The 12,010-nt window shown below is 42.3% G+C and overlaps 1 protein-coding gene across 5 annotated transcripts in view; it reads right to left on the bottom strand.

Moving 5' to 3' along the window:
- Positions 1-1,282: 1,282 nt before the first annotated feature.
- PTBP3 (polypyrimidine tract binding protein 3) overlaps positions 1,283-12,010 on the bottom strand; it is a 140,087-nt gene continuing 129,359 nt past the window's right edge. For all 5 annotated transcript variants that reach the window (XM_066604431.1, XM_066604433.1, XM_066604432.1 and 2 more), the window contains exons 12-14: positions 9,126-9,342; positions 7,576-7,653; positions 1,283-4,595 (exon numbers count right to left, since the gene is read on the bottom strand). In XM_066604431.1, coding sequence (XP_066460528.1) covers positions 4,463-4,595; positions 7,576-7,653; positions 9,126-9,342 — 428 coding nt within the window. In that variant the 3' untranslated portion in view covers positions 1,283-4,462. The remainder of the gene's footprint in view (positions 4,596-7,575; positions 7,654-9,125; positions 9,343-12,010) is intronic.

The raw sequence follows: 12,010 nt of genomic DNA on the forward strand, positions 1-12,010 counted from the left end.
TTCTGAACCAAGGCACGGTGCTCCGCCTGGCAGAAGTAGAGGAGTGAAGGCCATCGGTACATAAAAAAAAAAATGTATCCCTCGAAAAAGAATGAGCATTTCTGCTAATGTAACTACAGGAAATAAAGAATATGTCGTATATCTCAATTCAGACGCGCACATACAAGTCACCAGCATGGCATATGAGGCTATAAGAATGGACATGAGCATTCACCAAGTCTCGCCCAATCACTGCTCCCTGAAAACGTCTTAAATCATCATCTTTTCCATTAAACCATCTATATACACAAAACACACGACGGTATAGAAAGAGTACTTCAACAATCAACACGTATCAAGCCTATAATGATGTATTTCCATGAAAAAAAACCATAAAAGTTGACAACTCTCGGTTAGAGTCAATGGTCCTCAAAGTCCGACACAACAGTTTCCACTTTACGAACACCATACAGTTAACAACAAGGATTGCTTAAGTCATATGCATCTTATAATCGGTAAAATACAGAAATGGTTAAGGATGAATAACCATACGAGCTAAGGCTGACCATAAGGCCTACTTAACGGTACTAGAAGTTGTTCTGTGGTAGGGAAAAAAAAAAAAAAGCTTATTGCCTATGGGTGTGACGGGGCAAAAACCGGAATCCAGAAGTACAAGTACAACGCTTTATTGCAGTATTGATGTAAATATTGTACGGTAGGTGTACCCAGTTACATTAAGCCTAATGGAAACTGGTCAAATGGGTCAACTCTTCTGGCAATTAAGGATATCAGTCAACTTGTCATATTACAATCCGGAAAGAATAAAGTGCTAATAAATCAGCATTTGGGCAATTTTCGAGTTACCATTACTCTTGAAAACTTTACCTGAGACAGGATTTTAAAGAATACATGTTGTCAGGCATAGATACCAGTGTAGGTAAAAAGCAGGACCCCCTCAATAGGTTAAAGGCGAAACGGACATTGGAGGAACTATTAATGACATGTTTCATATTCGGTAAAACACTGCTCGTTGCTCCAAGGAGGTCTTAAAGCACTTTCTGAAGGACATTTGTTTCTCCACAAACACTCTTTAAATAGTCAATAATGATTTTGGATTCTGGTCACATATATAGATATATTTAAAACATTGGGGGAGGGGTGGCTAAGAATCCAATGAATACCACACAATGTACTTAGACCAGCTAAGACCTCACATATTATCTAGATTATATATCTTACCACTGCCGTTTCTTATAAAGCAGCGGCTGACATTCAGCGCCGGTTAGAGATTCTTGAGGATAGGTTTGTAGTTTTTTTTTTTGCATTGGGAAATGCATAATCAAGCCAAACAATGCCAATATATCCTGAGATACTCTGAGTGTGGCAACAGTTTGCAGACTATGAATCCATCAACCCGGAAGAAAGTTAAACCAGCGTTTGATAACAGATCACAGCAATTTACTAGGTGTGACAACATTTGGACTCATGGACACAGTTGTAGTACAGGTCCATCTTGTACGGAGCCAAGCGCATCCATACAGGATCATGGAGCCTTAGCAGGCCGATTTCATAAGGAGGAGGCATAACTTTTTTTTTTTTCTTATCTTTGTTGGCTTCTGCAGGAAAACTGTGGCATACGCCATCAGATGTCATTGCTCCTCGTGAAAATATCTCCATACGTATGGTGCTTGTTGGAGCATAGTACATGGATGCAGAGTACAGAGCTGCAGCGGACTCCATGTCCCATTGTACAGACTCCTGCACACTGCTCTGCTATTTGCATGAGGCGTTAAAGAAAAAAGGTTGCCCATAGCAACAAACAGCAGTGCTGCAGTAATTGCTTGCTATGGGCAACAAGGCCAGTTCTTCTCTTAGACAGTAATAGATAAAGGCCCCCTTACACGGGAGCAACTGTCGGGCGCCAATCTGACTCTTACTCCTGTGTTTTTACACAGAAGCAATAGTGGTTCTGTGAATGGAGACAGAGCGGGCTGGGGATCGTTCCGGGCCGCCCGCCACCATTCATGATAAACAGGCAAATCGCTCAAAGACTGAGCAACTCCCAGATAAAAACCAAGCGACTCCGACAAATGACCGATTTGTCGCTCAGTGCCCTGTCGGCGGCTGCTAGTCCATGGGGCGACTATTGTCCTGTTTCAAGTGATAATTCAGGCGATATTCGTTCTGTGTAAAGGTACCTTAAGGCCTAATGTCTCCACTGGACTTTTTTATGACAACACCTCATAACCAAGTTAAACAATTACATTTCATAGGTTGCCTATATATATCAGTACAAACATGTTTGAGACTTGCAGATACTTTTACGTGCATTCCATAACTTGCTTCCAACGTACAAAAAAGAAAAACACCTAAAAAGTAAAAACTCTAATAAAAATCGGACAGACGTTTCCTAATTTCTCGTTAGTGTGAGTACACAGTGATGCAACATATTGCATTATTTTTGCATACGTGCACAAAGTTTTGCAGCAAGTCATTACATCGGCTTCCATACCGTAAAACTAAAAAAACAGGAGCCGAAAGAACTCTAGAAACCACGTTTCGAAAATCTGCAAGAAAACCATAAACAGAAAGTTTACAAAGCCTCATAAATAATGCAGAACTTACAAAGTAGATTGCTGTAGACATTCACTAAAAATCGGTGACATTTCTCATCATTCAAAACATCTTGGGATTCGAAGAGTGCCAATCAACCTGCGGCTCAAGGGAGAGGTAAACCTCACGGCTACCCAACTGAAAACAAAATCTGGTATGCAAACAAGTATTTTTTTTACCATGCATGCAGTCTACCTCATTGTAAATGTATACAGATATGCAAGGCTTTTATCAGCTGTTTCTATGTTTAATGTCCTGCTTTCTAAGGCTAAACGCAATTGATTAATGCTTTTGGAAAAACCAAAAAAAACAAATTAAAATAAAAACACACACTAAACACCAAAAAACTAGAAAAATTTGAATGAAAAAACTTTCACCAAACCCACAATACAATTTTCAAAAGATACATCAAAAATAATCTACCCTATTTTTCATTATAAGCACATAATAAGGCACATAAGTAAATTAAGTACACAGTAATTCTGATGTAAGGATTTTAGTTATTATAGTGGTACAAAAAAACCCTTGAGGTTTAAGTTTTTTGTGAACATATTACCAAAAATAATTTCTTAAAAATCTGCAAAACCAAATGATAGACCTGAATAATTATTTGTAAGACTGTAAACTTTTTTTTTATATATATATTTTCAGAAAAAAATAAGTTTGTGATTTAACTAAAATGGTGATCTTTTACAGTTTGTTCCAAAAATAAGTACACAACACGTCTCAATAGGCCAATAGCCGTTCGGTCACAATGGTCGGCTGCTTGTGTGCAGCTCCGTTTTCAAGTAATCAATTTTATAACCGTTTCCAAGAGTTTATAAAATCGTTGGAAAGAACAAAAAATATTCCAAGGTTTAACCCTTTCCAATCCAATTTGTATCCTGGTTTTCCTACGGGGCTTACTCTTTTTCTGCTGTTATACAATGGTGCTATATGCTGGCTAAAGCCAGTACTGCACGAGGTGACACGTTGGATAGGCTCTGACAGCAGAGAGGCTGGCAATATACAGTAAGAAAACCCCGACAGACGTCTTCCAACATCGGAGCTGTACAGCCTTAAATCATAATGTCTTCAGAGGTCAGACAGTGGATTGGAAAGGGTTAATAAGAAATAAGAGTAAATAAGGGATTAAAATATTTACTTTAAAAGAAAAAAACTAATTTTGCGAGAGTCAATAAAATAAAATTTGGTCCAACGGTCTAATGGAAAAATATTACCAGCATGTAATGGAATATTTGTTAGAAATAAGTCATCTGCACTTTCTCCTTTCACTAGCTACAAATATTAAAAAAAGGCTTAAACAGGATATTCTGGCCTATTTAGCCACTAGATAGGTGAAGGCCAGGAGGATTTGGATGAAGCGGTGGCCAACCATGCTCCATTCAAAGTCATGGCCGAGCTCAGTGAGCAGATTGGTGGGTCCAGTAGGCACCTTACCTCTCCGGCCAAAATACAAAGAGAGGAAAAGAAAGTTGAGATCCGCCTCCATAGAACTATTTCGAAACCTGGATGATTGTCAGAAAAATGTTGCGTAAAGTTTATTTGGAACAAAAAGAAAAGGACCACCAGGGGTATTTAATTATAAAACAAAAATGATAATATCTTTAGATTTCACTATAAAATGCAGAATTTGTCTATTTTCCCGCCATCGAGCACAGAGCTTTATAACGATTCTGCATTTTGGTAGTCTGTTTATAAAGAAGGCATCTGATGTGTTCCTTCTTCTCACAGAGATTCCAGATATTACAAACGAGGCAGGGTTGGTCTTGTAATATTCAGTCTCTGTCTGAGGGATTTTACCAAAACCGTGGTCCAGTCTTTACAAAGAAATCATGAAGTGGGAGGAGAACTGATAGCAGATGAAGATTTAGATCATGGATTTGGAAAAGGAAACCCTCAGATGGTGGTTATCTCCCAAATCATGGTTGTGCAGATCTATGAGAGCGGCTATAGCTTCCTCCACTGACCCCAGCTGGATAAGTGCCATTTTTCGGTCTTTCCTGGAAAAATACAAGAGCGAACAATCAATACGTTGCCAGTACACCAAAGGACTATAGGTAGATAGCTGCATACATTTTGACTTAATAAGTGGGCTGCTTCATACTCGATATGAGAAAAAGGCTTTGCGTAATATTTGCAAACTTTCTAACATCGTCTTTATTGAATGTGTGCTGTTCTTCTGATTTAGTCAAGCCATGCCCAACGCTCGACCGGCCTCCAATACTTACAACTTTCTCATCCATAACATAGCTGCATACGGAGGGGCATCTGACCATACATATCACTAGCCACCTGTACTGGGCCTGTGTTTGTGTCCTATGCACAGTGGATCACTATGGAGGAGGCTGATATTTATCGTCACATGCCTCTCCATATGCAGCCATGTTATTTCGAGGGAGCTATTGGGACAGGAAAAGGAGGCTAACCGAGCAGGGGCATGACTTCAAGAATACAGAAGAACAGTGTAGACATTCCACAAAGGCAAGGTACATAAGCTGTAATTTGCACAAACTAGTTTCAATTAATGTGCTTTTGCCTTTAAAAATCAATGGAGATTATGCCCTTGAATGGTGTTTTCAATGCTCACCACTGTGAGAAATACCACTACCATGTGCCATCACTTGCTGACTGACGGGGAAAAGACCTCAGGAACCCACACAAATCACAGGAATGAACAAAACAAAGCCCCTCCAGCATTTTCCCCGCACATCACTGCTTCTGTAGAGGCCATATGCAGAAAACTGCAACTCAGCCCTATTCAAGGAAAAGTGTGGACAGTAGGCGTATTGTAAAGGGAAAGGTTTAGAAGGACCTGCAGTGATCTACAAACTGAGGCAGTCCTTCATTCTAACAATTGGTCGGCCGCGGTTATCCACAAGCTGAGGCAGTCCTTCATTCTAACAATTGGTCGGCCGCGGTTATCCATAAACTGTGGCAGTCCTTCATTCTAACAATTGGTTGGCCGCGGTTATCCACAAACTGAGGCAGTCCTTCATTCTAACAATTGGGCGGCTGCGGTTATCCACAAACTGAGGCAGTCCTTCATTCTAACAATTGGTCGGCCGCGGTTATCTACAAACTGAGGCAGTCCTTCATTCTAACAATTGGTTGGCCGCGGTTATCCACAAGCTGAGGCAGTCCTTCATTCTAACAATTGGTCGGCCGCAGTTATCCACAAACTGAGGCAGTCCTTCATTCTAACAATTGGTTGGCCGCGGTTATCCACAAGCTGAGGCAGTCCTTCATTCTAACAATTGGTTGGCCGCGGTTATCCACAAACTGAGGCAGTCCTTCATTCTAACAATTGGTCGGCCGCGGTTATCCACAAGCTGAGGCAGTCCTTCATTCTAACAATTGGTCGGCCGCAGTTATCCACAAACTGAGGCAGTCCTTCATTCTAACAATTGGTTGGCCGCGGTTATCCACAAGCTGAGGCAGTCCTTCATTCTAACAATTGGTTGGCCGCGGTTATCCACAAACTGAGGCAGTCCTTCATTCTAACAATTGGTCGGCCGCGGTTATCCACAAGCTGAGGCAGACCTTCATTCTAACAATTGGTTGGCCGCGGTTATCCACAAACTGAGGCAGTCCTTCATTCTAACAATTGGTCGGCTGCGGTTATCCACAAACTGAGGCAGTCCTTCATTCTAACAATTGGTTGGCCGCGGTTATCCACAAACTGAGGCAGTCCTTCATTCTAACAATTGGTTGGCCGCGGTTATCCACAAACTGAGGCAGTCCTTCATTCTAACAATTGGTCGGCCGCGGTTATCCACAAGCTGAGGCAGTCCTTCATTCTAACAATTGGTTGGCCGCGGTTATCCACAAACTGAGGCAGTCCTTCATTCTAACAATTGGTCGGCTGCAGTTATCCACAAACTGAGGCAGTCCTTCATTCTAACAATTGGTCGGCTGCGGTTATCCACAAACTGAGGCAGTCCTTCATTCTAACAATTGGTCGGCTGCGGTTATCCACAAACTGAGGCAGTCCTTCATTCTAACAATTGGTCGGCTGCGGTTATCCATAAACTGAGGCAGTCCTTCATTCTAACAATTGGTCGGCTGCGGTTATCCACAAACTGAGGCAGTCCTTCATTCTAACAATTGGTTGGCCGCGGTTATCCACAAACTGAGGCAGTCCTTCATTCTAACAATTGGTCGGCTGCGGTTATCCATAAACTGAGGCAGTCCTTCATTCTAACAATTGGTTGGCCCCGGTTATCCACAAACTGAGGCAGTCCTTCATACTAACAATTGGTCGGCTGCGGTTATCCACAAGCTGAGGCAGTCCTTCATTCTAACAATTGGTTGGCAGCGGTTATCCACAAACTGAGGCAGACCTTCATTCTAACAATTGGTCGGCTGCGGTTATCCACAATCTGAGGCAGTCCTTCATTCTAACAATTGGTCGGCCGCGGTTATCCACAATCTGAGGCAGTCCTTCATTCTAACAATTGGTCGGCCGCGGTTATCCACAAGCTGAGGCAGTCCTTCATTCTAACAATTGGTTGGGCGCGGTTATCCACAAACTGAGGCAGTCCTTCATTCTAACAATTGGTCGGCCGCGGTTATCCACAAACTAAGGCAGTCCTTCATTCTAACTACTGACACACATAAGCTGTAATTTGCCTCCAAATTTATTAACAATTAAAAGTATATACTAGTGATATCCTGTCACTTGCTTATGTAAGAAAACCTCTTTAGTGGTATTTTAAGAAGTCACTGAGACCCATCAAAAAATTGATGGCAGTTCCAGTCCCAGGAACTCCCACAGATGTCATTTTGATGATGTAGTATGTGATTCTTAAAGAATAAAAAGTATATCAATCAGTAGCAACCTGAACATAGGCAGAATTCCCAGTAAGGTATATAGTAATGAAGCAAAATGTTGTTTATTTCAGGTCAACTTTAATACTGATCTGGGCGAAAGGGGGAAAGAAAAAAAATGCTTACTGCAGATATTTATAGAGATATACTTACTGGAAGAATTTAAAGGCCTTGACTGAACATCCAGTACTTGCAAATAATCTTTTAAGGTCATCATCAGAAATTGAAGGCCTTTCAAAAATAAAGAATAGAAAATGAAGCATTTCAGTGAATAACTGGTAAGGTGCCAATTAAAAGGGTTATAGTCAAAACGCAATACTACTAGTTTAACCCCTTAGTGCCACGGGATGTAAGTTTAATGCAACAGGCCGTAAACTTACATCCTATGGATGATGCAGGCTTAGCCTACCGCTGTAGCAGTCACAAAAGCACTGCAATCCTTTATCTTAGCTTTTCTGGTTCAAGTCCACTAGGTCTGGTAAAGTCTCCAGGTGCAAGCACCAATCGTGACCGACTCCCAGGGTGACGTCACATTCTGACATTTTCTTGGCAGACCGTTTTTGTGGGGTGGTTTGCCATTGCCGTTCCCAGTCATCTTTACCCCCCAGCCAGCTGGGTACTCATTTTACCGACCTCAGTAGGATGGAAGGCTGAGTCAACCTTGAGCCGGCTACCTGAACCATGCAGGGTTGAACCCGCAACCTTCAGGTCGTGAGCAAGAGCTTAGAACTGCATTCTGCTGCCTTAACACTCTGCGCCACATGAGGCTCTTAAGCAAGTCCCCTACAGGAACGTAAAAAAAAAAAAAAGTAACCGAGACCCCTCTTTTGCAGAAGTTAAGGAGTTTTGTCTCGACACTCCACCCCCTAAAACACAGAGGACAGCTTCATACAGGTGATTTAATTATCTTTCTGCATGCTCTTGGATCACACCACCCATTCATTTCAATGGGGCTGGTGGCAGCATTGCCGGCCCTATTGAAAGCAATGGGAGAAACTCCACGATCCTCTGCCGTGGCTGTGACAGCCGCGCCGGAGGATCACTTTTTCCCGAAATGATGTGAGACTGTTTTACCATGAAACCGCCTCGCATCCTCAATGAATTCACATGGTGGGGAGTGCGATCTAGGAGCGGGATTGCGCTCGCCTGTGTAAAATAAAACATTTTAAATGGATAAAATACCAAAAAATGAAAAAAAAGCATTAGGTATTACTACGTTTGTAACAGCCAAGACAATGAAAATATTTCTTTTATTGCCATTTGTCTTTTGCTCGCCAGTAAATGCAATAAAAAGCAAATTCAAAAGTCACATATATATGAAAATCATGCCAAAAAGATCTACAACTCTTCCTGCAAAAAACAAGCCCTCACAGAGATACGTTACCAGTAGGGATGAGCGAGCCTACTCGGTAAGGCAGTTACACGAGCGAGCATCGCTCTTCTCGAGTAACTGCTTAGTGATCCGAGCAGGCTCGGGTGGGCTGCGGGGGGGAGCGGAGCGGGAGGAAGAGTGAGAGAGATCTCTCTCTTCCCCCCCCCCCCCCCCCCCGTAACCCTCATCTTCCCAGTAAGCCTCATCAGTGGGGGATGTTGGACCTGGACCCCCATTGATCAGTTAATGATGGCCTATTAGGAGGATAGGCCATGAATTTGTAACACTCTGTTAACCCCTTTACAATGTGTTCCCCAAATGTCATACGTACGGTATGTTGGACAGATGTAGGGTTGCTGAGGGAGGAAATATATTCTGAAAGTTCTTTGAGCCTGGCTTTTTGAAGCGATGTAGTGGGCTATTTGTATAGTCCTTTGTCAGGCCTTGGTCTTCGTGTCCTTCACGAGGAAGCTGAACAGACTGGTGCTTTGACAGGGTAATTCGCAGGACTCTTCCGTGAAGTCTTTGTCCATTCAGATGGCTCATAGCTAAAATACAAAAACACAACATGTAACATGCACTGTAAATAGTAACTTATAGCCATTATTACGCCAACGTAGTAGATTAAACAACTGTATGGTGCACGCATCCAAAAGTATCAATTCAGCAAATGCAAGTAAAAAAAAAGAAGTAGACTTCGACTCTACATTTATTATACACCAACTCCATTGACACTTTTTTAAAGGGGGGTTTCTGGTACAAGTTTTCAAGTATATCAGGAAGTTACGTCTCTGATTTACTTAATGAGTTACAGGCTCTCAAAAATTCAAGATCCTGGTCATGTCCAACTGACAACTACATGATTCGCTATAGTGTGTCAATGCTATCCCTTGCTCTGCAACCGTCAGCGGGACGTGATCAGACGTGACTAGATGCAAACAAGGATGGCTTTTGACTGCACGAGTGCAATAAGGTCTGCATCACTATTCTTGTCATCAAAAGTAGGAGAACCCTGATAGGATAGGCCCATTCATTAGAACTCAATGAGACCCATTAATAATGCTTCCATCATGACTATTAGGGTAGGTTCTCTCAGCCAATTTTGGTATGTATTCCACACCAAAATCTGCATCCCATTTATTTTTCCACCACAGATTAAAAAATGAAGAAGTGACATGTGACTTCTTAATGCGGATTCATGTCGGAAATGCAACATACTGATTTTGCCCATTCACAATGGCTAAATCCTCATGCAGCTCCGCAGCAGAAATACCCGTCCTAGCCATGGATTTCTGCTGCGGTTTCAGAGGCGGAATCCGCATTGTCTAAGAAACAAGATTCCTTTGCGAAGCTTGCCATGACATTTGGAGACTAATCACGCCGGCCGACGCTTTCCATAGCATTACAATTTTATTGTATTTTTTGAGACATAAAATGAAGAAAATATGCATTTTTGCTCTGTTTTTTAGTTCTTTTTTTTAAGGTTTTTGCCGTGTGGGATGGACCATTTTGGCTGTTTTTTTAAAGGGTTTTATCATGCTGGATACATAGGATGTTCAAATTTATTGTACGGATTGCTACGGATCAGATGATACCAAATATGTGTTTTTTCTTTTTATACAAGGAGGGGAAAGTGCGCAAAAAATGATTTTTTTCCGTTACAATTTTTTATTTATTTTTATGTCCCTAAAGGGAACTTGAACCAGAAAAGCTGTGCTTGGTTTGATAATGCATTGCAGTGCGTCTGAACTGCGATGCATTATTGCCTACAATAGCAATCACAGGCCAAGGCAGCTCCAGACGCCATAAGCATGGATCGCGTCATGTAAGGGGGATGATAACAGGATGGCTCGGGCGCAGCCTCTATAGCCATCAATTGTACATAAGTTAACGTCCTGTTTTGCTAAGTGCCCCTGTGGGAGATATCCTATATGTTCACCATTTTGTATGTATTTTCTGTTATCAACTGTGAATATACTGTATTTTGTCTATAATGGTCTGAACTTCTGGAGGAAGGAAACATCACCTCCCCCCCACCTCCACAAGAATTGGAGGAGCTCAAGAACTGGTAAAACCAGTTCTAACTGGCCAAACCTTTTTAGGAGTGCTTTGTCTTGGACAGCAGAGAGGAGAAACACAGGATGTTCTTCTCATGAAGCTAAATTCAAGAATGAACTGAGCGTGCTCACTGAAGTTCCTCCCAGATGGATGACATCACAAGCTACCTCACAAATACCTCCCTCTGAGGACAACCAATCAGCACGCTAAATAATGTAACTGTATACTTCCTGTGTGGAAACTTATTTAAGTTTCAACGCGCGCAGAATAAAGGGACTCTTTGGGGAACACATGATGTAGTCCGTGTGGTCTTTGAAGGCTCTCCAGGCCTGTACACATATTATTTAATTTGGAACACATGGTATATCTATAATAGCGAATTTTGCGCTAACACCCCCCAGCCAGGAGGTTAGCTTACATCCCGTGGCATTAACCCTTTCCAATCCAATGTCGGGCCTGTCCTGACATCATTTTACTCCACAACTCCGATGTCGACAGGCCTGACACTGCAGTGCAGGAGTGCATCTGCCTCCGATCCTCAGACACATCGGGTACAGATGCACTCCTGCACACTGGTCCTCATGGAGGAACCCCGAGGAGAAGGCAGAAAGGGTTTTTAACCCTTTCTGCCTTCTCCTTTACACATTACATAGCGCTCAATTAGCGCTATTTAATACAAAGAGATTCCACCCGGCGTCACCTGACCCCCAGCTATCACATGATCGCCGAGGTGGGAGGATGAAGAGAGAATGCGGAAGTGTTACTTCCGCATTCTGCCCGGCGATCATGTGACCGCCGGGTGCCACCTGACCTCAGCTGTCACATAATCGCCGACCCGGGAGGCTGAAGGGAGAATGCAGAAGTATTATTTCCGCATTTCCCCGATGGTGATATGACCGCTGGCACCCTCCTGAACTCTGTCAGATCAGGAGGGTGAAGGGAGAATTTATTTTTTCTCATCCATTCTCCCCAGCTCCAATTTATTTGAAGCTGGGAAGAATGGATGAGAAAAAAATAAATGGATTGGAAAGGGTTAAGAGGTTCAAAAACAAAGACTTGTCAGCAGCAACCAATATAGATTTTTGTTGTACTGCACAGTCTATTTGTAAAACACGCTTTTGGGAGGAATCAATGCCATCAGAGAAATCAATTTATGAT

This window comes from Eleutherodactylus coqui, chromosome 5, assembly GCF_035609145.1.
Source record: "Eleutherodactylus coqui strain aEleCoq1 chromosome 5, aEleCoq1.hap1, whole genome shotgun sequence".
NCBI classification, from domain to species: Eukaryota; Metazoa; Chordata; class Amphibia; order Anura; family Eleutherodactylidae; genus Eleutherodactylus; species Eleutherodactylus coqui.